General features: G+C 39.1%; 4 protein-coding genes and 1 pseudogene across 4 annotated transcripts; 2 read left to right on the plus strand and 3 right to left on the minus strand.

The window, feature by feature from the left end:
- Positions 1 to 638: 638 nt before the first annotated feature.
- Positions 639 to 1,845, plus strand: LOC121803443 (peroxidase 7-like). Its single transcript, XM_042203108.1, has 2 exons — positions 639 to 852; positions 1,024 to 1,845. Exons 1-2 carry the CDS (start codon positions 649 to 651, stop codon positions 1,771 to 1,773), a joined length of 954 nt encoding a protein of 317 aa, XP_042059042.1. The 5' UTR covers positions 639 to 648; the 3' UTR covers positions 1,774 to 1,845.
- A 1,715-nt stretch (positions 1,846 to 3,560) lies between these two features.
- On the plus strand, positions 3,561 to 7,823 carry LOC121804513 (phenylalanine--tRNA ligase, chloroplastic/mitochondrial-like). The gene is made up of 10 exons (XM_042204084.1): positions 3,561 to 3,845; positions 4,034 to 4,224; positions 5,203 to 5,409; positions 5,486 to 5,603; positions 6,227 to 6,303; positions 6,570 to 6,749; positions 6,830 to 6,874; positions 6,978 to 7,082; positions 7,407 to 7,520; positions 7,609 to 7,823. Exons 1-10 carry the CDS (start codon positions 3,608 to 3,610, stop codon positions 7,657 to 7,659), a joined length of 1,326 nt encoding a protein of 441 aa, XP_042060018.1. The 5' UTR covers positions 3,561 to 3,607; the 3' UTR covers positions 7,660 to 7,823.
- Positions 7,824 to 8,195: 372 nt separating this feature from the next.
- LOC121804514 lies at positions 8,196 to 9,101 on the minus strand (annotated as a pseudogene).
- Positions 9,102 to 9,118: 17 nt separating this feature from the next.
- Positions 9,119 to 20,187, minus strand: LOC121804512 (protein CHROMATIN REMODELING 4-like). The gene is made up of 11 exons (XM_042204083.1): positions 19,572 to 20,187; positions 18,757 to 18,990; positions 17,983 to 18,084; positions 17,138 to 17,899; positions 16,286 to 16,378; positions 13,422 to 16,172; positions 13,150 to 13,307; positions 12,628 to 12,742; positions 12,400 to 12,482; positions 11,255 to 11,891; positions 9,119 to 11,169 (listed from the first exon to the last, which is right to left on the minus strand). The coding sequence occupies exons 2-11, from the start codon at positions 18,970 to 18,972 to the stop codon at positions 9,361 to 9,363; spliced, it is 6,726 nt and encodes a 2,241-aa protein (XP_042060017.1). The 5' UTR covers positions 18,973 to 18,990; positions 19,572 to 20,187; the 3' UTR covers positions 9,119 to 9,360.
- Positions 20,188 to 20,557: 370 nt separating this feature from the next.
- LOC121804922 (potassium transporter 11-like) lies at positions 20,558 to 25,961 on the minus strand. The gene is made up of 8 exons (XM_042204636.1): positions 25,455 to 25,961; positions 24,719 to 24,944; positions 24,248 to 24,493; positions 23,330 to 23,380; positions 22,628 to 22,888; positions 22,255 to 22,422; positions 21,845 to 22,099; positions 20,558 to 21,734 (listed from the first exon to the last, which is right to left on the minus strand). Exons 1-8 carry the CDS (start codon positions 25,581 to 25,583, stop codon positions 20,737 to 20,739), a joined length of 2,334 nt encoding a protein of 777 aa, XP_042060570.1. The 5' UTR covers positions 25,584 to 25,961; the 3' UTR covers positions 20,558 to 20,736.

The following is a 25,961-nucleotide window of genomic DNA, read 5'->3' on the forward strand; positions in this document are numbered from 1 at the left end:
CGCATAAAAAAAAACTATTTCCAAATGCTTTTATAGTCAAAGTACTAAGTAGATAGTATTACAAAATAATGTGTCACACAAAAAATCGTAACAATACAGTATAAAATCAAGGTTAATCTAAGAACTGTGGTCATGTAAGAAACTTGTGATATTTTCTTTTACTTTCTAGTACTATTTATTTTAACAATTTTTACCCATCTTTCACCGCCATTTTTCTTCACCTCCAATCTCTGATGTTCTGTTCTTTGGATAGGGCCTTTTGATATGATCACATGCGTATGGGCCTTGCTCTGATGCAATTCTATAATTAGCCCAATCAATATCTTAAGCCCTCAATGTTATCGGCCCAAGTAAGACTCAAATGCTCCAGCCCAGTTTTCTTTCGCCATTCTCCAAAGGTAAATAAAAGTCAAAATAAATTGATATTAAAATCCGTTGGCAAAGCAGTAGTAGTGTTGGTATGCACGTCCGTGTTCAGCCAAAACCAAAATGTATCAAGCCAAAGTTTGATGTCACCTACTCAATTATTCAATACCAATACCAATACCGGGTTTATGCTTCTCACGTTCATATAATAATTGTATATAAATATGAGCCACACCAAAATCATACTAACAAGTAATGGAGTCCATCAGCTTCTACGCCTTGATGCTACTGTTGGTGATGGCAGCGGCAGAGGCAGTCGATGGCAGCGGGTACGAGTACGACGAGGATCTAAGTTTATCGTTCTACCGTAAGAGTTGCCCCGACCTAGAAAACATAGTCCACCACAAGCTCAAAATCTGGTTCAAAAACGACTCCACTCTCGCCCCTGCTCTCATCAACCTCCACTACCGGGATTGCGCTGTCAGAGTACGTATTTCATATACTTCCGCAGAAATAGTCTTCGTCCATAAAATTCCATGGGTCTCACCACACATTACATTATCCACCTAATATTATTATGGGTCTCTTTATTCTCTAACATACTTCAGTTATTTTTCTGTATTTTACCAATTTCATTATATTCTTGTAACATTGAAGGGATGCGATGCTTCGATTCTCCTAGATCACAAGGGAAGCGAAAGAAGCGCCAAGGCCAGCGCTTCACTTAGGGGCTTCCAAGTCATCGACGACATCAAATCCGAAGTCGAGAAAAAATGCCCTAAAACAGTCTCCTGCGCCGACATTTTGGCATCCGCTGCCAGGGATGCCACAACGGCCGTAGGCGGCCCCTTCTGGTCGGTCCCCTATGGCCGAAAGGACGGGCGCATCTCCCTGGCGAAGGAATCCCAGTCCCTCCCCAAAGGCCGCGAGAGGATAACCGACCTGATCGAGCTCTTCCAGTCAAAGGGGCTGAACGTGCTCGACCTGGTCGTCCTCTCGGGGGCCCACACCATCGGGAGAAGCAGCTGCGCCAGCCTCCAGCACAGGCTCTTCAACTACAAGGGCACCCGGAAACCCGACCCCACCATCGACCGGAGGTACCTGAATTTCTTGCGGCGGAAGTGCCGGTGGGCGTCGGAGACCGTGGAGATGGACGCCATCACGCCTAGGAAATTTGACGTGCAGTACTACAAGAATTTGCAGAAGAAGATGGGGTTGCTATCTACCGACCAAATGTTATACTCCGATTCACGAACGGCTTCGATCGTCTCTGCCTTGGCTTCGCAGCCGGAGGTTTTCCAGCATCAGTTCGCGGCATCGATGCTTAAGCTTGGAAAGATCGTCGATTACTCTGCTGACGATGATGATACCGAGATTCGCCTCAAATGCAACTGCGTCAATGCCTAGATTATGATATGCCGCAACTTCATTTTTGTATGTTTTGCGTTTCACTGCATTCAATTGCATGTAATCATCTCATCCCGATCTAATAGAAATCCATGGGTTCCATTCTAAAACCAATTGGTGATAGGAGGAGGGGCCCATGAAACTTATATACTAGTTTCAGTTTTCTCTTGACACCGATGTGGGACAGTTATATGTTATATTTTTAGTTTCAATTGCCAACACCCTCCTTCAAACCCTCCAAGGTTATATACTAGTTTCATTCTCTTGACACCGATGTGAGACAGTTATATGTTATATTTTTAGTTTCAATTGCCAACACCCTCCCTCAAACCCTCCAAGGTTATATACTAGTTTCAGTTCTCTCTTGACCCTCCAAGGTTATATACTAGTTTCAGTTTTCTAGGTTATATACTAGTTTCATTCTCTTGACACCGATGTCCCTCCAAGGTTATATACTAGTTTCATTCTCTTGACACCGATGTGGGACAGTTATATGTTATATTTTTAGTTTCAATTGCCAACACCCTCCCTCAAACCCTCCAAGGTTATATACTAGTTTCAGTTCTCTCTTGACCCTCCAAGGTTATATACTAGTTTCAGTTTTCTAGGTTATATACTAGTTTCATTCTCTTGACACCGATGTGGGACAGTTATATGTTATATTTTTAGTTTCAATTGCCAACACCCTCCCTTTCTCTTGACCCTCCAAGGTTATATACTAGTTTCAGTTTTCTCTTGACCCTCCAAGGTTATATACTAGTTTCAGTTTTCTCTCTCCAGTTATATGTTATATTTTTAGTTTCAATTGCCAACACCCTCCCTCAAACCCTTCAAGGTGAACCTTGGAGGGGTTGGACTTTTTTCTAATCGATTGGACAATCGGCCCAATTTTTTTCGATGATTGTCCAATCTTTGTTGGACCACTTGGCCCAAATTTTTTTCGATGATTGTCCAATCTTTGTTGGACCACTTGGCCCAAATTTTTATTGAAGGGTTGGACTTTTTTCTAATAGATTGGACAATCGGCCCAATTTTTTCAATCGGTTGGACCACTTGGCCCAAATTTTTAAGTCCAGATATACTGCTGGGTCAGTCATTTTTTCGGTTTCGGCCCAGATATACTGCTGGGTCAGTTAAATTTGACCCACAGTCGGCGACCCGCTCTGATACCAAGATAGAAATCCATGGGTTCCATTCTAAAACCAACTGGTAATAGGAGGAGGGGCTCATGAAACTTATATACTAGTTTCAGTTTTCTCTTGACACCGATGTGGGACAGTTATATGTTATATTTTTAGTTTCAATTGCCAACCCAATCCTTTCAAGATTATAACCTTTCAGTTAAATATATATACCTATTTTATACTCCCTCCTTCAGCCGCTCACTTTTAACTTGGCTCGGATGAATATGGTAGATTGGGATGATTAATAGCGGACAAGAGAGTATTATTTTATATGATGGGTGTGAGATGAGAGAAGTTGTGCATACGACGTGCCACAACCGGTATTTCAATACTACTCCACCAAATTGCAACCCCACATAGCATTGTTATGAATGAAAAATTATACATGTTATAATTGCGAAAAATAAAGTATCTTTTTAATCGTTTAATTTTAATATTCATGTAAAAATTCTAAATATAAATGAAATTTGCATTATTATCCTCTCAAGTGGTGATAGATTTGTGAATAGCCCAAACAATATTAAACCCGATGGATAAGATTGTGACGGCCCAATATTTCAAGTAAACGGCCCACTAATGAATTGCTTATCCAAACACATCGAGTCGTTCACCACAGTCCACAGCCACTGTGTGTGCGAGAGAAAGCTTGGATGGCAGCATACAGAGCTTCCATGGCGTCTTCATTTTCATTGGTTCACTCCGCTACCTTATTGAAGAACTCTATTTTCCTCCGCCGCAGCAGAGTCCTAGCCTTTTCTCTCCACCTATCTCCTTTCTCCACCTCCTCCGCGACTCTTTCTTCGGATGTACTTCACGCGCATAAGAAGTCGAGGCAACCCGTTGCCGCCACGCTTCTCGAACTCGGCGGGGTAAAAGTTGGCAGGGATGGTAAAATTCACACCTTACCTTTTATTTTTCACACGCAATCTCAGCTTCAATTTTTGAATAGTGAGGATGATATTGATTATTTCTAGCTAAGTATTAAGACTGTTCTAAGGAATCTTAATGCAAACTAGCGATTTCAGCATTGTTATGTTATTATTTTAATTTTGATAATTAAACTTATAAATGTGCAGAAATTGTGAAGGATGATCCGACGAACAATGTTCCTGATTCCATTTTCTCAAAGCTTGGATTGCAGCTGCATAGGAGGAATAATCATCCCCTCGGCATACTCAAGAATGCAATTTTCGATTATTTTGACACCACCTACCCCAGCAAATTTACCAAGTTCGACGATTTATGTCCAATAGTCTCTGTGAAAGCGGTAGGGTTTTTTCTTAATTGACTGATTGCTAGTTTATATCTGTGTTTTGACTACTGTCTTTACACATCCAGTCTAATTCTTCTGCTGAATTTCATCATGTCGTTTGATGCATGTATACTCTCTTCTTACTTTCAATGTTGGATGACAATTGATGATAATCCCGTGCTTTACATATGAACCACTATGAGAAAGGTCGAGCATGATGCTCTTAGCAAGTTGCCTTTGGTTGGCAAGGAATTTGTTTTGAGGTGCTTTCTATAATATAGTTACATGTGCTTGCCCACAAGATCAACTAAGCCTAAATGTTGATGCTCAGTTATGCAAAAAAAAGTAGCCTACAAAATATTAATGTTTCACGAGTGGATTACAAATTAGGGGCCTAAATCTTCATGCAACTTGTAATTGTTAGAATAATATGATTAGTAGTCATATACAGCATCAAAATGATCAGCATATCTGTAGTCAAACTTTGGGAACTGATTTGATGGGAAGCTGGATCAAAGTTGCCAGATTGGACAATTAACATGTTCCCTTAAATACTGAACAATTCACCTAATTGGTATTTAGACACAAGATCCTAATCTTTCCGTTTGCTAGCTGATCTTACCTCCAGGGCTTATTCTAGCGACCTAATGAGAAGATGTTAAATTAATTCCCTACATCTAGATAATAGCTTGGGGATCTCTTAGATATTGGCAGTAATTCACCATCTTGAATCTTGCAGATTATCGTATTTTTATCTTACCTACAGGGCTTATTCTAGCAACCTAGTGAGAAGACTTTAAATTTTCCCTACATCAAGACAATAAATAGCTTAGGTTTCTCTTAGATATTGGCAGATAATTCACCATCTTGAATCCAACAGATTATTGCATTCTTGTCTTCAGCCTTTCTCAAAAAAGTCGTGTGATGCAATTAGACTTTTGCCTGCACCAATCCTGGTTGATGCATTTAAAGGATGTATTTGTGTGCTTGCAGAACTTTGATGATGTGTTGGTGCCTGCTGATCATGTAAGCAGGAGTTACAATGACACATATTATATAGACTCTCAAACTGTCTTGAGGTGCCATACAAGTGCACATCAAGCTGAGTTACTGGGGGAAGGACACACTCATTTCCTTGTCATGGGAGATGTTTACCGCAGAGATTCAATAGACGCTACCCACTACCCTGTATTCCATCAGGTTTGCAATTGTGGATAATTTGTGACTCTGGAAATCTGGTATAGTAGTGAAGGCGCTTTTTATGTTTAACATTCAGATGGAAGGTGTACGGGTATTCAATCCAGCTGACTGGGAGGGATCTGGGAAAGATGGCACACAATTTGCAGCTGAGGATCTTAAGAAATGTCTTGAGGGTTTGGCACAGCATTTATTTGGTACGGTTGGACTGAAATAAGTCCCCCATCTTCATTTCTCAACAAAAGATATCATGAGCCTTATTAGTCTGTGCATTCACAATATCTGGAATTGGGGGAGTCTTGTGTAAGACTGTTTGGGTCAAGATTCGCACGACTGTACCCATACTTGGATCCTAACACAACCAAACACCAATAAAATGGAAAATATGGCACTTAATACTGTGTTTGATCCGAATAGTAATACCATATTGTGAATCATTAGGCTGGCACGACAGTCTCACACAAGTTTTTGTGTTTGAAATCAAATGCATCCACTGCGTGATTCTTGCACGCATAGAAAAGGAAATGTATGTGAAGGATCTTGTTGTCAGGTGCATGTGTGACAACATTGAACTGAATGGACAGATGCATTAACTGCCTGTAGCTGCGAGAGATGCAGAGTTACATGCAAAGTGTTGTTGGTGATACTCCTTCATATCTTAGAAAATTATGTTTCGTATAATCATATCACAGTTCTTAACTGATTAATAAATTTTTTGGTGCACCAGCTAACTTAATTTCCTCAAAGTTGAAACTTATTTAAAAGCGATGATGGCTTGCTGAGTCAATATCCCAGCCATTGATTTTGAAGATCTTTTCAGGCGGTGTGGAAATGCGTTGGATTGACACATATTTTCCCTTCACCAATCCCTCATTTGAACTGGAAATATACTTTCAGGTATTCTTTTATCTGTATTAAAAATGTTATAAAAACAATATAACCCTGGATACATCTTGTTTTTCTTCATCTGTTTAGTAGAGTTTTAAAGTCTTTTGTGGGTTGTTACTGATAAGACACATAATTTCTACTTGTCCATAAAATATAAAGTAGAAGCTTTGACCTATGTACTGCTTTGTTTGCTTTTACGTAGTTATAGCAATGAACCAGTTCTTCATTTGTTTTCTTTATAATGAATTTCTACTGATTTTGTTTAAAGTGTTCAGGAACAATGGCTGGAAGTGTTGGGTTGTGGAGTGATGGAGCAAGACATACTGCAAAGAAACGGAAGGACTAACAATGTTGCTTGGGCTTTTGGGCTTGGACTGGAGCGCTTAGCTATGGTTTTATTTGACATTCCAGATATCCGTCTTTTCTGGACTACTGATGAGCGATTTACTTCACAAGTATATAATCTTTTGAATACTTTTTCGCTTAGTTTTCATCGATTCTTCAATATTTAAAATCACTGTTTCTTATTTTGTAGTTTTCCAAAGGCCAACTTGGTGTTAAGTTTAAGCCATTTTCAAAGGTATGCCTTTGTCATTACTGAGAATATTTATCAATTTACATTCACTTAGCTTATTACATTGATTAAAAAGGTTATAGACAACTCTCTTAAACCAATTTTGCAGTTTCCTCCATGTTATAAGGATATGAGTTTCTGGATCAGTGATTCATTTACTGAAAACAACCTCTGTGAAGTTGTTAGAGGTATTGCTGGAGATCTCGTTGAGGAGGTATGTTCAGTTTTGTTTTGAAAAGACCACTTAACTGTAATAATGACAGCTCATGTTTGAGGTTGTCAACACTTCGGGGTTCAACTTCTTGTAATCATTATTCCTTATGCACTTTCAGCCCGTTTCCGCAAATCCTCTTTAACTTTTTTAGAAAATATGACGCTTGGGGAGAATTTTATTTATAAGTTTCTTCCTAAGCATGCATCCTAATCAAACAATCCTACACATGAACGCACTAAGGGGAAATGCTGTTTTAACTCCATGTTTCCTTTGACAAGCCTACCAATATTAGTGAGGCGATATTGAGTGTGTAGTTTTTGGCAGGTGAAATTGATCGACAACTTCACCAACAAGAAAGGAATGACGAGCCATTGCTACAGGATTGCTTATAGGTCAATGGAACGCTCACTTACTGATGAGGAGATCAACGATTTACAGGTAACATTTTGTAATACAATCGTTCAAAATCTTATATACCATATCTTCAGCTACTGAAAATTGTAAATGTGTGAAAATTGTGATGCAGTGGAAAGTGCGGGAGCAAGTGGAGACCAAGTTGAAAGTTGTTCTTAGATGAGCATTTTGTTTTGTTTAAGATACTTGTATATGCATCTTTTATAGCTTGGGCTGACAGAACCAGCTATACAAGGTAATAAATTTCATATAACTTTTCTGTTGACCAGTATTTTTGCTACACACTGCTCTATTCAACAAGAAAGTGTGATGACTTTGGTGATTGAAGTTTGTTGTTTTGGGGTTTTAACATTTTAGCATCTCCCTCAACAGCATAACCATCTTGCATATGATGTACAAGAATGATTTTCGTGCATTTTGGAAACACAAAATTAAACATGTTCAACACAATTTTGGTAAGACGGGAGTCATGGTTACAAATTTTATCCTCGTATTAACGTGTCTACCAACACGACTAAATACAACAAAACCGAACTCATCTCAAACACTGAACAAGCTTGCTTGTTACACCCTTGTCAGACAAAAAAACGACAGAAAAGTGGGTAATTTGGCTAGTGGTATGGGGGAGCTCCGAGCAGCTATCTTCTTGACATCTTCCTCAGTTGGCTTCTGAATTTGCTGCAACTTAGGCCTAATAAAGTGTACATTAGTTAGTACTATAACTTGTGAGAGACTAATAATAGATGATGGTGATCATGGCTATTGCTTGGTAATCTTTCATGCGATCACTAATAGTTCCATGAGTTGCTTGTTCTAACGTCGTCTGGCATCAGAACCCCGATCAATAAACAATACTACTATTCAATTTCCATGAAAAGAAAGAGTATGAAGAGATACCGTGTCAAGAAATACAGGTTCACCGTCTTGTAGAAGAATGCGATTAGTGCTTTTGTAGTAAGAAAATGCCCATTTTTCACCTCTTTCATGGCGGCCGCTAGTTATCCAGTCTACCAAGAGCAAGCTCGAATCAGTCGCAAGTGTGAAGTTCTGTGTCTGAGAATATCTTGCAGTGGAGAAGCAATAGACTTGTAAACCTGCATAACATAATTTCTACTTTTGAATGTGATCTGAGAAATCAGAGACGAGGAATTGAGTGAGAAGATTGCACCTTTGTAGAAGATTGAGTTGTCAAAACTGCAATACAGGAATCCGCCACCGTAAAATCAAAAGCAATCGAATCGCCGCCCTGCATTCAAAACATATTAACTGGATTTGGATTCAATTCAATCCAATTCAATTCAGAGAGAGAGAGAGAGAGAGTGTGTGTACAGAGACGATGCCGCCGCCGTAGGTGATGGTGTAAATCCAGACAACATCGGTTTGGGAGGAGCCCACCTGTTGACAAGATAACGATTTTTTTAAATGGAGATGTGATTTTTGATTGAAACGAAATTGAAAAAAAAAAGCGACCTTATTGGGGACGATGAATTTCACGGGGTAGTTGGACAAGCAGGGAGTTAGAGTGGACTTCCCTTGTACCTTCTCCACAATCAACTTTCGTCTCTCACTCTCCTCAGCACATACCCTTGTCCTTGTGCGAGGGTTTTATACAAGAAACAATATTTTCTTAGTAATTTAATCTAACTCCCATTTGCACTAGATAGGAATAATACAAATAATGAAGTCTGCTAGAGCTAGATTAATGATGATCATTGGAATATAACACTATAACGCCACTACTCTACCTTTCTTTTCTATCTTACAAGAAAACTCTACATTAAATACCACCAAATTTCTCTAAATTACACTAGAATCAGAATCTGCACTGCAAAAATGATCAGTATCTAGACAAGGGGCCCATAATCTACGCTTCATCGCAGCTATCAGGATGATCTGATAATGTCCCTTCTGAAGATACATACTCTTTCCCATTGTCCGGTAGCAATTGCAATTGTGAACGTGCTTTGCTTGAATCTCCACTTCCTGCAGGCTCTTCCAAACCAGGTGAACCCTCTTTTGCTTTCTCTTCCCCAGCAACAGCATCTACCTCGGGTTCCATGCTTTCGGTTTGTTTTTCCTGAGGCTCACAGATAGCAACCAATTCAAGATCTTCAGGAGAAGGTGACAGTCCTGCAATGCAAGTCTTAGGAGGAACTGGTGCAGATGAAGATGGCTGACTTGTTTCCATATTGAGCCCAGGCATGCACGGATCTACCTCAGTCATGGGGAAACCAGAACCTGAAGTCCCTTGAGCTGTGGAGGTCGAGGCAACATCTTCTCTAGGTCCATATGACTTCTTTTTCTTCTTCTTTAATCTGAGCAAAGGATCCTTAGGCTTAGGTGGGGGAGGTCCAGGAACAAGAAACGGAGGAATCTGGGATGAGCCTTCACCATATAAAACGCGAACTGATTGTGCTATAGCGGATAAAGTAGGAGGCAACTCAGGCTCTGGTGATTTAGCGGGAGCATTCACTGCTTCTTGAAGCCAATGAGGCAGTTTTCCTTTCAGAGATGCAAATCCAGCAGCCTCTTCCTTTCCTTTAGACTTGGAAAGGTTTTGAATGCTGTTATGATCAAGAACTGGATTCGAACACGCTGGGTCAGTGCTTCCTGCGTTATTAAGGCCAGGCACCATGCCCAAACCAGCTGCATCCCTTTGCTTCAGCCTTTGCTGCATTGCAAGAGAATCCAAGCAATTAGTGCCTAATGAGTTTAGAAGAAACGGCGACTCCATAGGAGCACCAGTGGACCCAAATGGTCTTTCAATGTTTCCAGCGAAAAATTCATAGGGCAACAACCAATTTACAAGCGGTCCATCAGATGGTTCTACATGTGGTGCAGCGGATGATGGACCAGTAAGGCCCAATCTCATGTCCGTTAAGTGTGAATGGAACTTCATTGGCCCATTGAATTTTGTACCGTGCAATGCTCGTGCTACCATTCCATCTGAGCAAGCTCCGTGCATTGCCCGTGCCATCATCGCATCAGAAATCCCAGAAAGAGGAGGATTGGAAGACCTGGAGGGTACAGGCAGTTTCGGTGCAGGAAGTCCTAGCCCATCCAGGATCTTCAGTTGCTCTTCTTGCCACCTTGCTGCCAAATCCTCAGCGGTTTTATACTTTGAAAACCTCAACCTTGGATCCTGTATCATAGCCTCCCAATTGCCCCTTCCATGCCTACGAATGCCTATCCAAAGATAATCAAGCTCATCCTCGGACCAGATATCTAACTTTGATTTCTTTTTAAGCAGGCTGATTGATCCAGCTCCAGTTCTCAGAATATGGTTTTCTAGAACCTTCCTATGGGTTTCAGGAAAAGACGAGAATGGAGGTGTCATCTGGCTTGGGCCTAATGCTGGAGGCATCTCCTGTTCTTGGGGGTTATACTTCGATGGATCTGGGGGGAATTTGAGATTGGGCAAAAAGGGCAGCATTGGAAGATTATTATGGGCAGCTTCAGAAGACTCTGCAACTCTTGATCCCAATGATAAGCTTGGAAACATATCAGGAGCTGCACTCAGCAAGTTTGCACCCGGAAATGAATATCTAGGCAGCAACTTCTCATCAAAAGGCAGTTTGGGCAGTAACATCTTTTCTTGAAATTCAGAGAATGTACCACCAGCAGTCCCTGAGTTCTCCATAGTTCCCTTACCTTTACGGATATTCAGAGAATGCTGCAGAAAAGACAAAACTCGGATGAAATTTCAATATATAAGTCTAAACATGAGTCACAAGACAGACGTATAGATAATTACTTACTGGAGTAAATGATGGATATTTTGGGACATCAGTCTTGCTTGGGGCGTGAGAAGTTCCAGGTAAAAGATCAGGCAACATATACTGAGCTGCCTCGTTACCTTTGCCACTGATTTCATTTGACGGGCCAGAGGCAGAACAGGAAGCAGGTAAGGGAAAATCTAGTCCAACCCCTTGCTTGATTTGTAGGTAAGGTCTTGGGACTTTCCTGTGCAGCATCTCCATATTTTTTGGAGCATTAGGCGCACATAGTCCTACCACTGGCAGCAAATTGTTGCGCATAGCTTCTATAGAGCTAGTTCCCTGCAACTGATCATAATTCCAGGGAAGTTCTGGAAGACGCCGTCCGGTAGACATTGCAGGAAGATCCATAGGGAAATTAAATTTTGGCTTTGGCATCCTTCCCAATCTTAAGCCTGAGTCGGTCATGCTGTTGCGTCCTACCGGTTGATCGTGATTATTGTCTTCCAAATTAACAGTAGGTTTTTCTTCAGCACTTCGAGATTCAACAGCCATTTGATTGTCTTCATGAACATTAGGAATTAAGACTATACCATCGGGTCTCTGAACTGGAATTAAAGATTCAGTCACATCATCCCTTCTGGCTAATCTTTCCTTTTGTCTCGCACGAAGTTTGGCACTGGTGAACAATGAATGTATCAGATTTATACAATTTTCCACTGACCTTGAGCAAAATAAGGACTCTGTTTTTAATCAGGATAATTCAGAAAAGAATTTTGTATTTGACTTCACAACGGCCATTTAGTCCTACAAACAGCAATTGGAGCTTGTGCGATTCCTGTGCATTGCATGTGTAGACAAACAAGCACAACATCTGTTATGTTGTCATGAGAGGTTTCAATTGAATGATCAAAATCATTAGATGTTTAGATCTATTTATGATGCTTTCTTACTGTGCATAATAGTCCTGTAATAAAATGCAAGCAGTTTGACTCCTGAGGATAAATTTTTACTGTGACACACCGATATTTTTTTATCTCATTCCTTGAAGAAACACAGTAGGAAACAAAGACAACTTATTTGCATAACTAAGAAGCCCTAGAATTACATGTGATGAAAGAATTAACACGAGCGCTAGGATAAACAGTGATAAGAGACAAAGGTTGACTTCTTAAAATGAAACTTACAATTTTTCTTTGAGAGCCCGTCCTGCTGGAGTGTACTCACGTTCAGGCTCTGGTTCACGCTCTGGTTCCTCTTCAGCTCCACTCTATCATGCCATAGAATAACATTTACTAGACTATTCCAAATGTAACAAATTTAACACTAGCTGTAGTATATAGTACGCATGCCCATTCACTGAACACAAAGCTAAGTTCAACTAGCAGAGAGAGTGAGAGAGGTAATAGTAATACTTCATGCGGTGCTTCAGTAGTATGAGCTACATATGCCTCCCTGTAAGAAACAGCTTTTCTTAGGCGTTTCCCACGACCAAGAGCTGCTTCCTCCTCATTCTGATATTTCTCCCATCTAAAAAAACAGAAAGCAATTATCTGCAAGGGGCTAAGAGGTATCTGCAGTGCTTAAGTAGTTAAAGATTAATAAGTGGGAGGTTAATTTGCAGGATGGGTGAATGCTTAAACATTTTGAGGTAAGCATTTTTCTTTTGTTCTGTGTCATGGCTGCATACCTTCTTTAGGTTAATTCTAAAATGATTTTAAGAATTCAAGTCCAATTTATTAAGTACTTTATATCATGAAGATTTTCATAAATAAGGTTCCACTAACTTAACTTTAAGGTCCTTCCCACATAAATCTTTCACACTAATAAACTGATTGACAAAGTACTAGATGTGGCACAGAGAAGTAGCAGATGGTGTGGATACCATATGGCTACATAATGATCAATGAAACATACTATAAGATTGAATTCCTTACCTAACTCGCAGAATCTTGTCCCATTCATTTTCTTCATTAATGATGACCAAATTGTCAACTTTCTTTTCAAAACTATTTTCACTTGCGTCATTGATTGCCGAAGGGTCTGCTACTGTTCCAGCTTGTTCTTCTACAGGCTCATCATTCCATTCTATTGACTGAATAAAAGAAATAGAAAGTGAGGAAAAAGACAGCTAGTGCAGAATGCAGATAGAAGTGACAAAGGAAGGAACTCTGTAAAAGGGTTTATGAAACAGGGAGCTGGTTTACACCTTCACTGAACCAAGCATGTCATTCTCTAATCCGGATTCGGCATTTTCTGGTGAACCAGACTGAAGGTTTGAACGGTCCAGCAGTTTCAGAATGGCATTTTCATCCCATACAACCTTACTACTGCCATCAGCACATTTGTCTTTGTATACATCCCCAAGGCCACCAGTTCTCCTCCTACTACTTGGTTCTACCTCTGCAGGTGCTTCATCGTTATTGTTGTTCGTTTCACCATCTTTTCCAGCCATGGAAGGTGAATCACCAAAAAGTTCTTCTGTGCCCCACTTTAGGATGTCTTCCACCTCCTTCTGAGATCCAGATTTGTTGACGAAGAGTTGGTCAAGCATCAGCTTTTTCTTTGCAAGCTGCAAGATACGCTCTTCAACACTTGCACGCACAACAAGCCTGTAAACAAGAAGTCTTTTTGACTGTCCTATTCTATGTGCTCGATTCATAGCCTGAATATCTGCATGTGGATTGAAATCCGAATCATATATAACTACAGTATCAGCAGTTGCCAAGTTGATGCCAAGGCCACAAGACCGTGTTGATAACAGGAACACAAATCGAGTTCTGTCTTGGTTAAAACGTGCTATTGCAGCTTGTCGTTCAGTCACAGAAACAGAGCCATCAACCCTCTCATATGTCCTAGGTCCAAATTCTATAGTCAAATAGTCCTCAAGGATATCAAGCAATTTCGTCATCTGTGAAAAGATAAGAACTCTGTGGCCTTCTTTGTGTAATAGTTTAAGCATAGAATGCAGCAGAGTCAGCTTAGCAGATGCTTTTATTCTCATTTCATGAAGAAATTCCACTGATCCAGATTCAGGTTCAGTGCCTGGCATGAGATAAGGATGATTGCACACCTTCCTTAACTGCATAACAATATTCAGCATTGATTGCTGAGGAGCGCCTTTCCCTATGTTACGTAATATCTGGTAATTCTTTGTAAGCATAGCACGATAATATTCTGCCTGAATAGATGACAACTCAACAGGGACCACTCGTTCTATCTTGGGAGGAATATTCTGCATAGCATCCTTTTTCAGTCTCCGAAGCATATGTGGAGCTACGAGTTTCTTCAATTCCTCCACCTTTTCTGCAGTTGTTAGATCATTGAATTTCTCCTCAAATAAAGCAAGTGAAGGAAATGCATCCTGCTGCAAAAAGTTCAACAGATTGTACATCTCCCCAATGTTGTTCTGAAGCGGAGTACCAGTCAACAGTACTCGATGCTGGAAGGAAAACGTATTCAACAAACCAAACAGCTTACTGCTAGAATTTTTTAGTCGGTGACCCTCATCAACCACAAGAACTTCCCAAGGAACTCCACGTAGGTACGAGGAATCACATAGAACCATTTCATAAGTAGTCAAAAGAACATTGAATTTGAACGAAGAAGACTTCTCATTTGATCCAGCAGGATTGCGAGCATGCCATTCATATTGACGTATAATGGCTCTTGCCTTTGTGTTACCATGATATTCCACAACATTGAGCTCAGGCGCCCAGAGAGCAAATTCTGACATCCAGTTGGGCATTGTAGACAGAGGTACCAAGACCAGACAAGGAAGTGTAGCGTTAAACTCAAAATACAGCGATGATAAGAAGGCACAGGCCGACACGGTCTTCCCAAGCCCCATTTCATCAGCAAGTATCACATTTCTTGATTTATGCCAACTTTTGCGCAGCCAATTCAATGCTTCCAACTGATGTGGAAATAAAGAACCTCCAACCAACTCTTTAGGCTGTTCTGCGAGATTAATGACCTCATTTATTTGTAGATCACTCCTCCTTTGCTTAGAGTCAAGCTTTGTAGCATCATTCTCCAACGTTTTTCTTTCAAACCTGAAGAACAAATCAATCAAGTGACTTGACTTTGCAATGATGGGGTCATCCAGTCTTTCCCAAGTGCATTCATCATAAGGAAGACATGTCCACTTTACATATGCTTCAGTTGCACCATCTGCCGAGGACCTTGTAGCGATTAGTCTTTGGGGTTTCTTCCATTGTTCCTTGCATAAGTTCATCGTGGCTGTTCCATACTTTGCCTTGTAATTCTCTAGTTTCCGCTTAGCTAGAACTTTCAGTTCAGATTCAGGAATCCAAGTGTCGTGGACATGAGATTTGCCGACCCACTTGACCAGAAACTCATATGAGACGGCTAAACAAGAGTCTACAAGTTTCCTTTTCTGAACACAGTTCTTTTCAACCTCTGTTTTGTTACCATTATCATCAGAGGCATCATCAGTCTGACAATCCTTTAAAATCCTAGGATTTTGACTGTCACTATCTTCATCATTACTTGGACAAGTGTCTAACACCATATCAGTCTTCTCATCTTCTAGGACCTTCATGGAAGTTTCGGCTGCATTGGTGCATGAGATATTGCCATCTTGACTTTTGTTTTCTGGTACCAAGGAATCAGAACCTTCAATTTCTCCACTTAAGGAATCCATGACACTTTTTTCTTTATATTCTTTGGTTGCTGACCTTTTGTATACTTGTAGCTTATCTTTATTCAGACTATTTTCTATCTTCCTCCCATCATCAGAACAATTTGCAGCATCCTGAAGATCCTCGGCTAAGTCTCCTCCCTCCAAAGGCCTTTGGCAGCTAAAATTTTCTTCCGATTTATTCACATCTTCTGCAACCAAAGAATCTGTTGAAGGAGATTCACCAGCATCGACCACCACATTACAACCAGGATCGATGTCATCACCACGAACTCGACAACCAATTACACGATCAACCTGGTATCATAAAATAATAAGAAAATTTGGAGATAAAATGGCAGTCAGGCATCTAAGAAATATCAAATTCGTTTGATACAAGACTAATTGAATGATGTCCAGGACATTCGAACCTGATGTAGTCCAGTACTAATCTCTTGTTCAACATTCACTTTTACAGCAACTTGTGCTTCGAGTGAATCATGTGCTGCATCTTCAATAACGTCCTGCATCGAAAGAATCATATAATATATTAATCATAGGATGAAGCACCCCTAACTGCATGCAGCATATAATGCTTGTGGGTAAATAAAAGAAACCATTTACATCCAGGACAACAAGATGCATCATAATATTTAGAGACACATTGACTGTAGCCCTTATATGCAATGAACATATGTAATAAAGTGCACTTCATATCACCACTGCAAAATGCTTGATATAATACATTTTTTGTGGAAAGACTCCGCTCAAAGTGCAAGTCTGCCACCTGAGTTTGCTTACTGCTAATCATCGGACTCCCACGCCATATTGAACTGTCATTGTTTTACCAAGCTCTTAAAGGTAAAGAAAAACAACCATGTTAGGTATAACCTCAGTTTTCTCAAATCAGATTTTCTTCCTTTTTAACACCTGGTTCATGTATCTTCATTATAATATCTTTTCAAGCATCTGACATTATTTTGAAGAGTTATAATAATGAGTGAAAAAAATTGCAAATATACACTACTGCCCCTACATTTAAAAGGTGGATTTCTAATTTGAATATATATACTTGTTATTAGAGTATTGAACAGAGAACTCAATGTTTCGTGTTGTTCATTTATTCTTCACGCCCTGTTCGACAACAAGGCTTTCAAGTAACATTCATATGGTTTTATACTCATTCTAAATGTACAAGTTTCAGCATGAAATATGATGAAGAATTAAGGATGACATATCTAGATTTTAGTGAGAGGAAATCATGATTAAAAAAAGCAAAAGACCTCATCCTTTGGAAGAACACCAGCCGTAGATGCTTTAATATTCTTCTTAGTTGAGGAAGTATCTTCACCAGCTATCTTAAATTTTCCCTTTGATTTTGAAGTGCCTGATCGTCGAACACTGACTTTGAGCAGTCCTTTTTTAGAAGGTTCAGAACCAGATTTGCCCTTAATCGTCTTACGCCTCTTTTCATTATTGTAGGAACACGATTTTTGTTTTCTTTTTCTTGCTGCTGGGCTAGAAGCTTCCAGTGAAAGAACAGGTTCCCTTCCAGGTGAAAACTTTTCAGGAGATGCCTGGGGATTTACGTCAGTAAAATCTACGTTAGCTTTTGATTTCTTTTTCCTTGACAACAATCCTGTAACGGGAGCCTTCCTGTTCTGTGCTTGTACAAGTGCATGGGAATCTTGCTCTTTTTCATTAACATCATGAGATAAACTAGCATCCACAGAGAAATCTTGAACTGGATTTAACTGAACGTTATGGCATAAATGATTGGAGGAAGCATCCAACTTCTTAGTTGTTCGGCTCTGACGAGACGCAGGAGATTTTCCTTTATCTGAATTCCTTTTCCTCCGAAGAATGGGAGCATCAAATGTCTTGGCTACCTTGTCAGTTGAAGATGATTCAGCCTCAGTCTTTGATCTACGAATAATTAATTTTGTTCGTGCGCGTTTCGAAACAGGATCCAGATTATTCATGCTCTCTGCACAAGAATGTTGCTGAAGGCAGGTTGGACATTCCCATTTACCAGTTGGAATGCGCTACAGAATTCAAAGTAATAAATGAAGCAAATAAAGAAGTAAAGGATTCAAAATCTTTGGAAATGAGTCATTCAATAACATACCTTCAAAGCGGGATCTAAACATTCAAGATGATATGTACGGGGACAGCTATCACAATATAACAACTTTCCACCAAGCTCACAGACCACACACTTGTAATAATACTGTACAATAAAAACAAAGATGCATCTGACATCTAGCTCAAAAGTCTATACACAAACTGTACTATCCAAATTGTGGTAATATCTTAATGATTTGCATGCAATTGGCAATAAATCTCGGAAACCCTAATGCAAAAAAGGGTAGAGTACAAGTTTCTTGGATTGAATTTCTGAGCTTAAGATAGGTATTCATGCTCCGCACTATCCCATTTATATTTAATAATAGTATGATGTAACTTCCATCTAAATGGCATACACTATGTCCTAGATTGCTCAATAAACTATTTGATCAAGTATAATATTGAAATGGGTTGAGTTTAATGTTGGCCTCTTACCCTTTATTTTTTTAATTGCCATACCAATTACTAGGCAAGTTCTATTTGAAATATGAACCTCTCGCGCCTTCTGCTCCTACATTTAACCATTTTTAATAAATAAAATAAAATTCCTATCCATCTAACTAACAGATAAATTTAGTAGAAAAAATATCCAAAGGCAATAATAAACAACCTGGAGTAAAACATCTTGCAAGCACAGTTGTGCCAAGAAAAGATTTGTGCGTCTATTAGATTTAGAGTACTTTCTCATCTCCTTAACTTAAAATCAGGTTCATGGGTTTGCTTATGGAAACAATACGTATAAAGAGGATAAGAAGGAAATGAAAATTCAACTAACCCCGTCGTTGCCTTTTCTCTTCCCAGAATTTTGCTCTAGATTATCGTCCTCTTCCTGGTCATTATTTAATCTAGCAGTTGATGAAAATTTTACAGGTCTGAAGATTTTCCCTCTGTCACAAGACTTATCTGTACCGGATGGTAGCTTCCTACGTTTGCGCTTCAACACCCAGTCTCTATTAAGTAAGGTACTATTATCTGAACCATTTTCTTTCATTGCCAATACATTTATACTCTGCAGCAGAATAACATAATTATTGGCCATTGATGCTCGGCAACCTTAATCCTTGAAACACAACTAACTCTTCTAACTGTTGAATATGAGTATGCACTATACAGGGAACTAAAAAGCATGAAACTTACACGCAACAATCGAAACTTATCAACATCATTTCCAAAAAAATCCTACAAAAAGACTTTAAATGGTTCAATCTTGAAGAAAATAAACAATATATGAGGTAATCTACGACCGAAATCTGCATATATTCAATAATGCAATTGATTTATGGGAGATTAAAACAGCCTTATCATCCCACACTAGTGAAGACTAACCTAAATGCAGAAACCAAATCCCCCATTACCTAAAAGGAATCACCTATAACTAAAATTGATCTTAACTAGAAATCAATCAAAGCGTAAAGCCGTTACATGCAACAGCTAATATTGCAGGAAATTATACAACAGTGTAAAACAATCAATATTGAGCTGATATTTCAAAGACTCGACTCGAAAAAACAGTACCAAGAAAGAAAGAAATAAGCAGTCACCAAACCACAGGCGTGGATCAAAAACTAACGAAAACCAAATCTTTCCTACCTCTTGAGGAATAGGAAGTGATGGGAATTGCGGGAACGGTGGAGTGGAGCACAAAAAGAGGGTTAGGGTATATGACTAGGAGAGAACGAGAATAAGGGGGAGAGAGAAAGAGGGGCAGACAATTGGAAATAAAAATAGATAGAGAGCGAGAGGGAAATGTAGAGAGAGAAGGACTAGAAAACAAATACGGAATCGCCGGGGTAATAGGACTTTGGGGGTTACACACAAACTGGCACCTGTGGGAACCGAGCCCCCTTCCCTTCCTCCACTCCCACCGCGACACGTAGCTCTCTCCTCTTCCCAATTCTCTCCTCTCACTCTCGCACTTCCTCATTTCTCTTCTCACTACAATTCTTCAATCTTCAAGCGCGCCTTCTCTCTCTCTCTCTCTCTCTCTCTCTCTAGGAGCAAAGCAACGACACATTGTCGTTGCAATTATAGCCACCATCAAGTGCAGTCCTTGATCATAATTACTGCTCCAAAATATACATGCTTCTGGATTTAACGGCTCGGACTTTGCTTAGATTTAATTGCCCAAAAAAAGAAACTTGTTTGCATTTTTTGGAAGAATCCTCACTAGTTACTTGCCGATTCGAATTTTGCATAGATTTAATTGCCCAAAAAAGGAATCTTGCTTCCATTTTTGGAAGAATCCTCACTTGCTACTTGCCAATTCGAATTAGTATAATTAATAAAGAATGTCAAATCAGTAGTAATAAGTTAATTGGAAAAAAATTTTAATAAATTTTTATTGGTGGAGAGATTTTCCCCCGCATATTTTATACTACTCCATATACGAGGCAAGCAAAAAGATTGTGATATTGATATAAGTATTTAGTAAAAATATTGTTCAAGGTTATTTGGTTTGGCAAAAGTAACGGTTTTTATGATGTAATTGGTTGGTTCAAGGGAGGAACCATTATTGATCTTCTTTCGATGGAAAAAAAAATTACAATCTCACAAAAACATTAGAATTATGTAGTACATATGCTGTAATGATGAAATAATTTACGTACAATCTCAAAAAAACATTAGAATTATGTAGTACATATGCTGTAATGATGAAATACATTTGTCATACCCGTTGAGGTGATGAAATGAAATAGAGTAGCCATACGGGTTGGCAATGTCAGCAAAGCTTGAACTATGAAGTCATTTTGTCTATCTATACAAAGAAAATCTGCCCAACACTCAACAGACTTTCATGAGGTACATTGAAAATTACACTATTTCCCCTGCAAATCTTTCTAAGGAAAGCATATATATAATCAATAGCAATTTTCTTGTATATCCTAGACTCCCTTCTTGCTCTAACCACAGTGTTTCCCATGATATGAACCACACCTGCATCCCTACACTTACTCAGGAACTCCAGTTCATCCTCTTCTATATCTGCAATTGTTGAACTGATCGTGTTGCTTATCTGTGTTTGGGACCTAGCAGGGACAATGGACTCGACTGATGAGAATGTAAGGTCGCAGTCTGATGTGGATGCACCCATCTGCTGTCCATACAAGCTGTAGTCATCAGAACCGGAGCAGCCTTCCATCATGGACTCGAGCCGAACAAACATGAACAGACTGTCGAATAGCTTCTTCTCGAAATCTTCATCTTTCTTGTGAAGGTCCTTGTAGCCATATCTTGCCACACAACGGAATATGTGGAAGTTTTTGGGGCCGATGCGCTTCACAAGAAACCTTTCTTCTTCTGGGACTGTGTACACTGGAAGGTACTTCACACACACAAATACTACCACTGAGTGTATAGCTGGGAGGTTCGTGATGAAGTGTGAGAAGATATGAGGCACGCCACTGGCTAGTTCCGTGTACACAAGTCCGATTCCAGGCACACGGACCAATCCTAAGCTAGGACCGAGCCCCAAAATCCAAGCCATAGATACCTTACTATGCATCTCAAACTCATATCTTTTAACAGTACCATAGTGCCAGACGCACATGATAACTAGAAAGGCAGAAGCTATCACAAGCGGTACCCAACCACCTTGATTGACCTTGAGAAGCACAGCTGAGAAATATGTAAGCTCCACGACTAGAGAAAGGAACGCGAACAGTAGAACCAGCATCCAGTGGCAGTGCCAAACTAGTAACATTATAAGGATCATCAGGAGAGTCGTCACGAGCATAACAATCACAACTGCTGTACCTGTTGCAACATTATGTGTAAATGTGAATAATATACTTACATAACATCAAATGAGTGCATGTTGAGAGTTGGATTAAAATTAATAAGTATGAGCGTTTTGGAAAACTCACCGTAAGCATTGCCAATTTGACTTTGATTTCTGAATCCGGCAGTAACAGCAATACATAGAAGCATTATGATCCAATTCATATCAGGGACATAAATCTGCCCGAGGAACTTTTTTGATGTATGTACAACATTGACCCTTGGGAAACATCCTAATGCAAGGGCCTGTTTTATTATTGAAAAAGTAGCCGATATGGAAGCTTGACTAGCAACAATAGCAGCTAAAGTTGCAATAATAAACATTGGCCAGTATACTCTTTCTGCACCGATAATTTTAAACAGGTGAGTTAAGAATCAAAACAATGTCTGATTACAAATTTTATACTACTATTAAAGTTGAAAGTAAACGCAAAGGAAAGCAGCTCCTATCTATGAATTTCATCTGAAACAAAAGTAGAGTCAACTTCAGTTCTACCTGGAATTGACCGGTAAAAGGCATCTATCACATGTTCTTTGTTTTCCATGAGGTATGCTGCTTGCCCAGAATAAGCAAGTAGAAGGCAAGGAAACACAACTGTTGTAAAAGCAATCTGTATAGCAGAAAGTGGAAAATGGGCAAGATCAGCAAAGAGTGCTTCTGTCCCTGCAATAATTAGTAGTTTTAGAAGTTAATCTCTATATCTGGCATTCAGATATAATACACAGTACATAAAGACTGGATGCTTGAAAACATAAGATGGATGGACTAAATGGATGTGCAAGTATCTGCATGTGTGCCTGTGTGCATGCATGAGACAAAGAGGAAGGGAGATACAGTGACGAAAAAGAGAGAGAGACGAGACGAAAACCTGTGATACTTAGCATAATCCCCCCAAGGGATGTCCAACCTTCCCCTCTTCCACTTCTTAAGTAGCGATATATGTACACAGGAGAAAAGGCCCTCAAAACTGAGCTGTCATACTTATATATATTGAAGATGCCAATGCCTCCAATCATGACAAACCACAGCAGCACAATAGGAGCAAAAAGCCAGCCAACTTTATCTGTGCCATAGTGTTGCACGCTGAACAAGCAAACCAATATGACAACCGAAACAAGCACAACAACATCTGCACCAATAAACATCAGCTTAATTTTCTACCAAAGGCCATAAACCCCAACTTCTGTTGATGACTATGCAAGTAGGAAAGTAAGCATGGAAAGTAAAATTAATTCTTAAAAATAAAAATAAATAAAAGAGAAGAAAAGGGTGTAACATAAACACGAGTAATATTTTAAAAAAATATAACTCCTAATTCCTAAAGACAAGGGTTATTCAAAAACATGTACTATTATACTCCATCAATTCAAATTATATAGTCTGCTAGTAAACCATTATTTTATTAGAATATGGCAAACATTTACTTGGTCATTAGGCTATACCTAATCATATTAATAAGGGTTTAGTAGCCCTTTTTTTGTGCTTTTCTGAAGTTGTTCTTAATCTTTCTGCAAAACTTACTGTACCAGATAATTAAGATAGAGTATACTTATACTTATAGAGTTAATACCACTGCTCATCTTTGGATGATTCACCTTGATCCCACCAGAAGCTGAGAGAACTGCAACATTAAACTTCCTCAATGAGTAACTCAACGATTACTTAAAAAATGTGGGGATAAAATTAACTATTCTGCGCCAATAAAGATGCAAATATTCGTATAAGAATTGATTGCTAGCATTCATTCAGTATCTTCTATTCAAAATGCCTTGATAAGCAAGTTGAAGTGTCATTATGTAGTATCCTGAAAAAAAATGGGCACCAATAGCTCTTACAATACCTTGTATAGGACCATGTTCTGGTGCATCAGTGAAATAGAATATTAGCATCTTTGAAGCCAATCACTGTAAAAAGAGATGCTCACAGACAGGTGAGAATCAAGAATGTCCAGTTTAAATTTTCACCATTCTCTTGAGACTTTGAGAGTTAATCTGATGCCTGATGTTTCCAAATTATTCTCAGTCTCTTGGCAGATTGAAATTGAATAAAAATGAGCTAGGAATGAACTTGCCGGATTAAATGCCTAGATGCTAAACATCCTAAAATATGAGTTAAACTAAATATATGACAATGCTTCATTCCTCCTCCTTTGAGTAAAGAATTCAGTCTAATGGAGTATAATTCTAAGCCTCCATATTTCATTTCAGTGCATATAAGATCCAATCTGTGCATGATACTGCCATTCTAATAAAGAATTTAGTCAGTAACATAGCTTCAGGTTTACTATTATAGCAATAAATTTGTTTGATACGACAGTATGTCTACTTGAAAATGTAACAGCGACAAAACAGTGAAGTGTAAGCTCAAAAGCATCGTCAGTTTGTTAACTTGCATGAAAGTATACAGATCAACCATGGTTGAAAAACACAGCCTTGAGAATAAATAGGAAATAAGAATTAGAAGTGCCAATGGAAAGTTGCTTGCTTACCAGAAATTGCAGGGGTGAGAATCCCGTCTCCAATCACCATGCAGTTCCCAACAAGTACTAAAATAAGAAGGGCTTTCCTTCTAAATGCATGGGCTTCCAGCCATCTCTTGGTTTTTGCGGCAAGTGAATGTTCATGGAATGTGCTTCGACTGTATGTTGTAAGGTCCTCATCAGTCCGATGTTGGTTGGGAATTGTTTTGACTTTAGCATGTCGACAGAGTAAAGAATAAAGAGCAAGCGTTCCTCCTAGCAAAGGATAAAATACAGATTATATGCTTAGAATATGTATTCCCGCCTCCCCCAAGTAATTTTTTGAGATATTTGTGAAGCAATTAGATACTCCATAAGGCAGAGTTGCACACATTTGCTCTAGCACTGTTCAATTCCAGGAACTACCAACTAGAAACAAGATCATTTATCTGATGTATCAAATAAGACATTAGAAAATTAGTAGGCAAACACGAAGCTTACCTTGACCATTGTCATTTGCTTTACACACAATGAACACATATTTAAGCAGAGGTATCAGCGTAAGGGAGTAAATAATCAATGAAAGTGCACCAACAATATCCTCCGAATCTTCAATTCCATGAGGAAAAGTGTTATAGAACACATACAAGGGCGATGTTCCCAAGTCTCCATAAACCACTCCGAGGCTCTGGAATGCAAGCCTTAACAGCAAAAGTGCCGAGAATTTCTGTATAAACAAAAGTTGATTAGCAAACAGCAAACAAACTATCCTCAACAACAATACAACACGCTAAGTGTTAATAAGCTACTGCCTAAGATCACATATTGTACAATAAAATTCTAACAAAAGCATTTAAAACAGTTGCACACTTGCACTTGATGCAAGCAGAACTCTACCCTCTTGATACTTAACAAATTCAATTGAGTTCAAGCAATGCACTTGACAGCCAGTCATCATGTTAAGCATAAGCTAAGCCTAGAAGTAAAACAACATAACAATCCTACCGAGCCAGAACAAATCAATAATTTGTTATGCCAGGAAGGAAGCAGAACAAACATGTGGGGCTTCAGACAGTATAAACAACAAGAAAGTAGCAACAAAACAATGGCATTAATGCAAGATCACTAAAAATTTAAATAAAATGGATATTTATAGTTTGCTCATTAAATATGAATTTAAATAAAATGGATATTTATTAGTTCAAGCTATGAGCAAATAACAAATGTAGCATTTTACCTTCTCTCTATACATATTTTTAATCCTTCCAGCCTCCTCATCCATAGGCTGATCAAGCTTCTGGTCCAAAACCCACATACTTCCCCTAGCAGTTTCATTTTCTGCATCAAATTCATCTCCACATTCCATCGTCTTCACTCGTATTAAACAATTCAAACTTTGCTATGCAGTTTTGAAACCCCCCAAAGCTCGTTAACAAATAAGTGGTTAGATAACCAGTTGGAAAATTGAATTCCACAAAACCACAAAAAAAATCGAAAAAACGAGCATTTCAGCACTCCATAAGCTGAGAATTGAGCGAGCAAAATTCAAAATCCTGATTCGGAATTAAGGTATGCAGGAAGAGAGAAGGGAATAGTTGAGTAAAACAGACCGCTCAGCTCTTCTGAGAAGTGAACAGGCTTTCATTCATGGGGACCGCATGTTAAAATGAGTCAGAGCTTTCTCTCTCTAATACTCTGTCGTCTTCTTCCTCTATCACGAGAGAGAGAGAGAGAGTCCACAGAT

Source organism: Salvia splendens, chromosome 5 (genome assembly GCF_004379255.2).
Source record: "Salvia splendens isolate huo1 chromosome 5, SspV2, whole genome shotgun sequence".
Taxonomy (NCBI): Eukaryota; Viridiplantae; Streptophyta; class Magnoliopsida; order Lamiales; family Lamiaceae; genus Salvia; species Salvia splendens.

Excerpts from the sequence above, each read along its gene's own strand:
- LOC121804512 (XM_042204083.1), bottom strand. The coding sequence starts at position 18,972 with ATGAAAGAAAATGGTTCAGATAATAGTACCTTACTTAATAGAGACTGG. Across the intron at positions 17,900-17,982 it reads GTTTAGATCCCGCTTTGAAG|CGCATTCCAACTGGTAAATG; the intron begins GTATGTTATTGA and ends TGAATTCTGTAG. Across the intron at positions 12,743-13,149 it reads GACAAGATTCTGCGAGTTAG|ATGGGAGAAATATCAGAATG; the intron begins GTAAGGAATTCA and ends CTGTTTTTTTAG.
- LOC121804922 (XM_042204636.1), bottom strand. The coding sequence starts at position 25,583 with ATGGAATGTGGAGATGAATTTGATGCAGAAAATGAAACTGCTAGGGGA. Across the intron at positions 22,423-22,627 it reads GATTATGCTAAGTATCACAG|GGACAGAAGCACTCTTTGCT; the intron begins GTTTTCGTCTCG and ends TAATTATTGCAG. Across the intron at positions 21,735-21,844 it reads TCAAATTGGCAATGCTTACG|GTACAGCAGTTGTGATTGTT; the intron begins GTGAGTTTTCCA and ends ATGTTGCAACAG.
- LOC121804513 (XM_042204084.1), top strand. The coding sequence starts at position 3,608 with ATGGCAGCATACAGAGCTTCCATGGCGTCTTCATTTTCATTGGTTCAC. Across the intron at positions 3,846-4,033 it reads GGTAAAAGTTGGCAGGGATG|AAATTGTGAAGGATGATCCG; the intron begins GTAAAATTCACA and ends ATAAATGTGCAG. Across the intron at positions 7,083-7,406 it reads CTGGAGATCTCGTTGAGGAG|GTGAAATTGATCGACAACTT; the intron begins GTATGTTCAGTT and ends AGTTTTTGGCAG.
- LOC121803443 (XM_042203108.1), top strand. The coding sequence starts at position 649 with ATGCTACTGTTGGTGATGGCAGCGGCAGAGGCAGTCGATGGCAGCGGG. Across the intron at positions 853-1,023 it reads ACCGGGATTGCGCTGTCAGA|GGATGCGATGCTTCGATTCT; the intron begins GTACGTATTTCA and ends GTAACATTGAAG.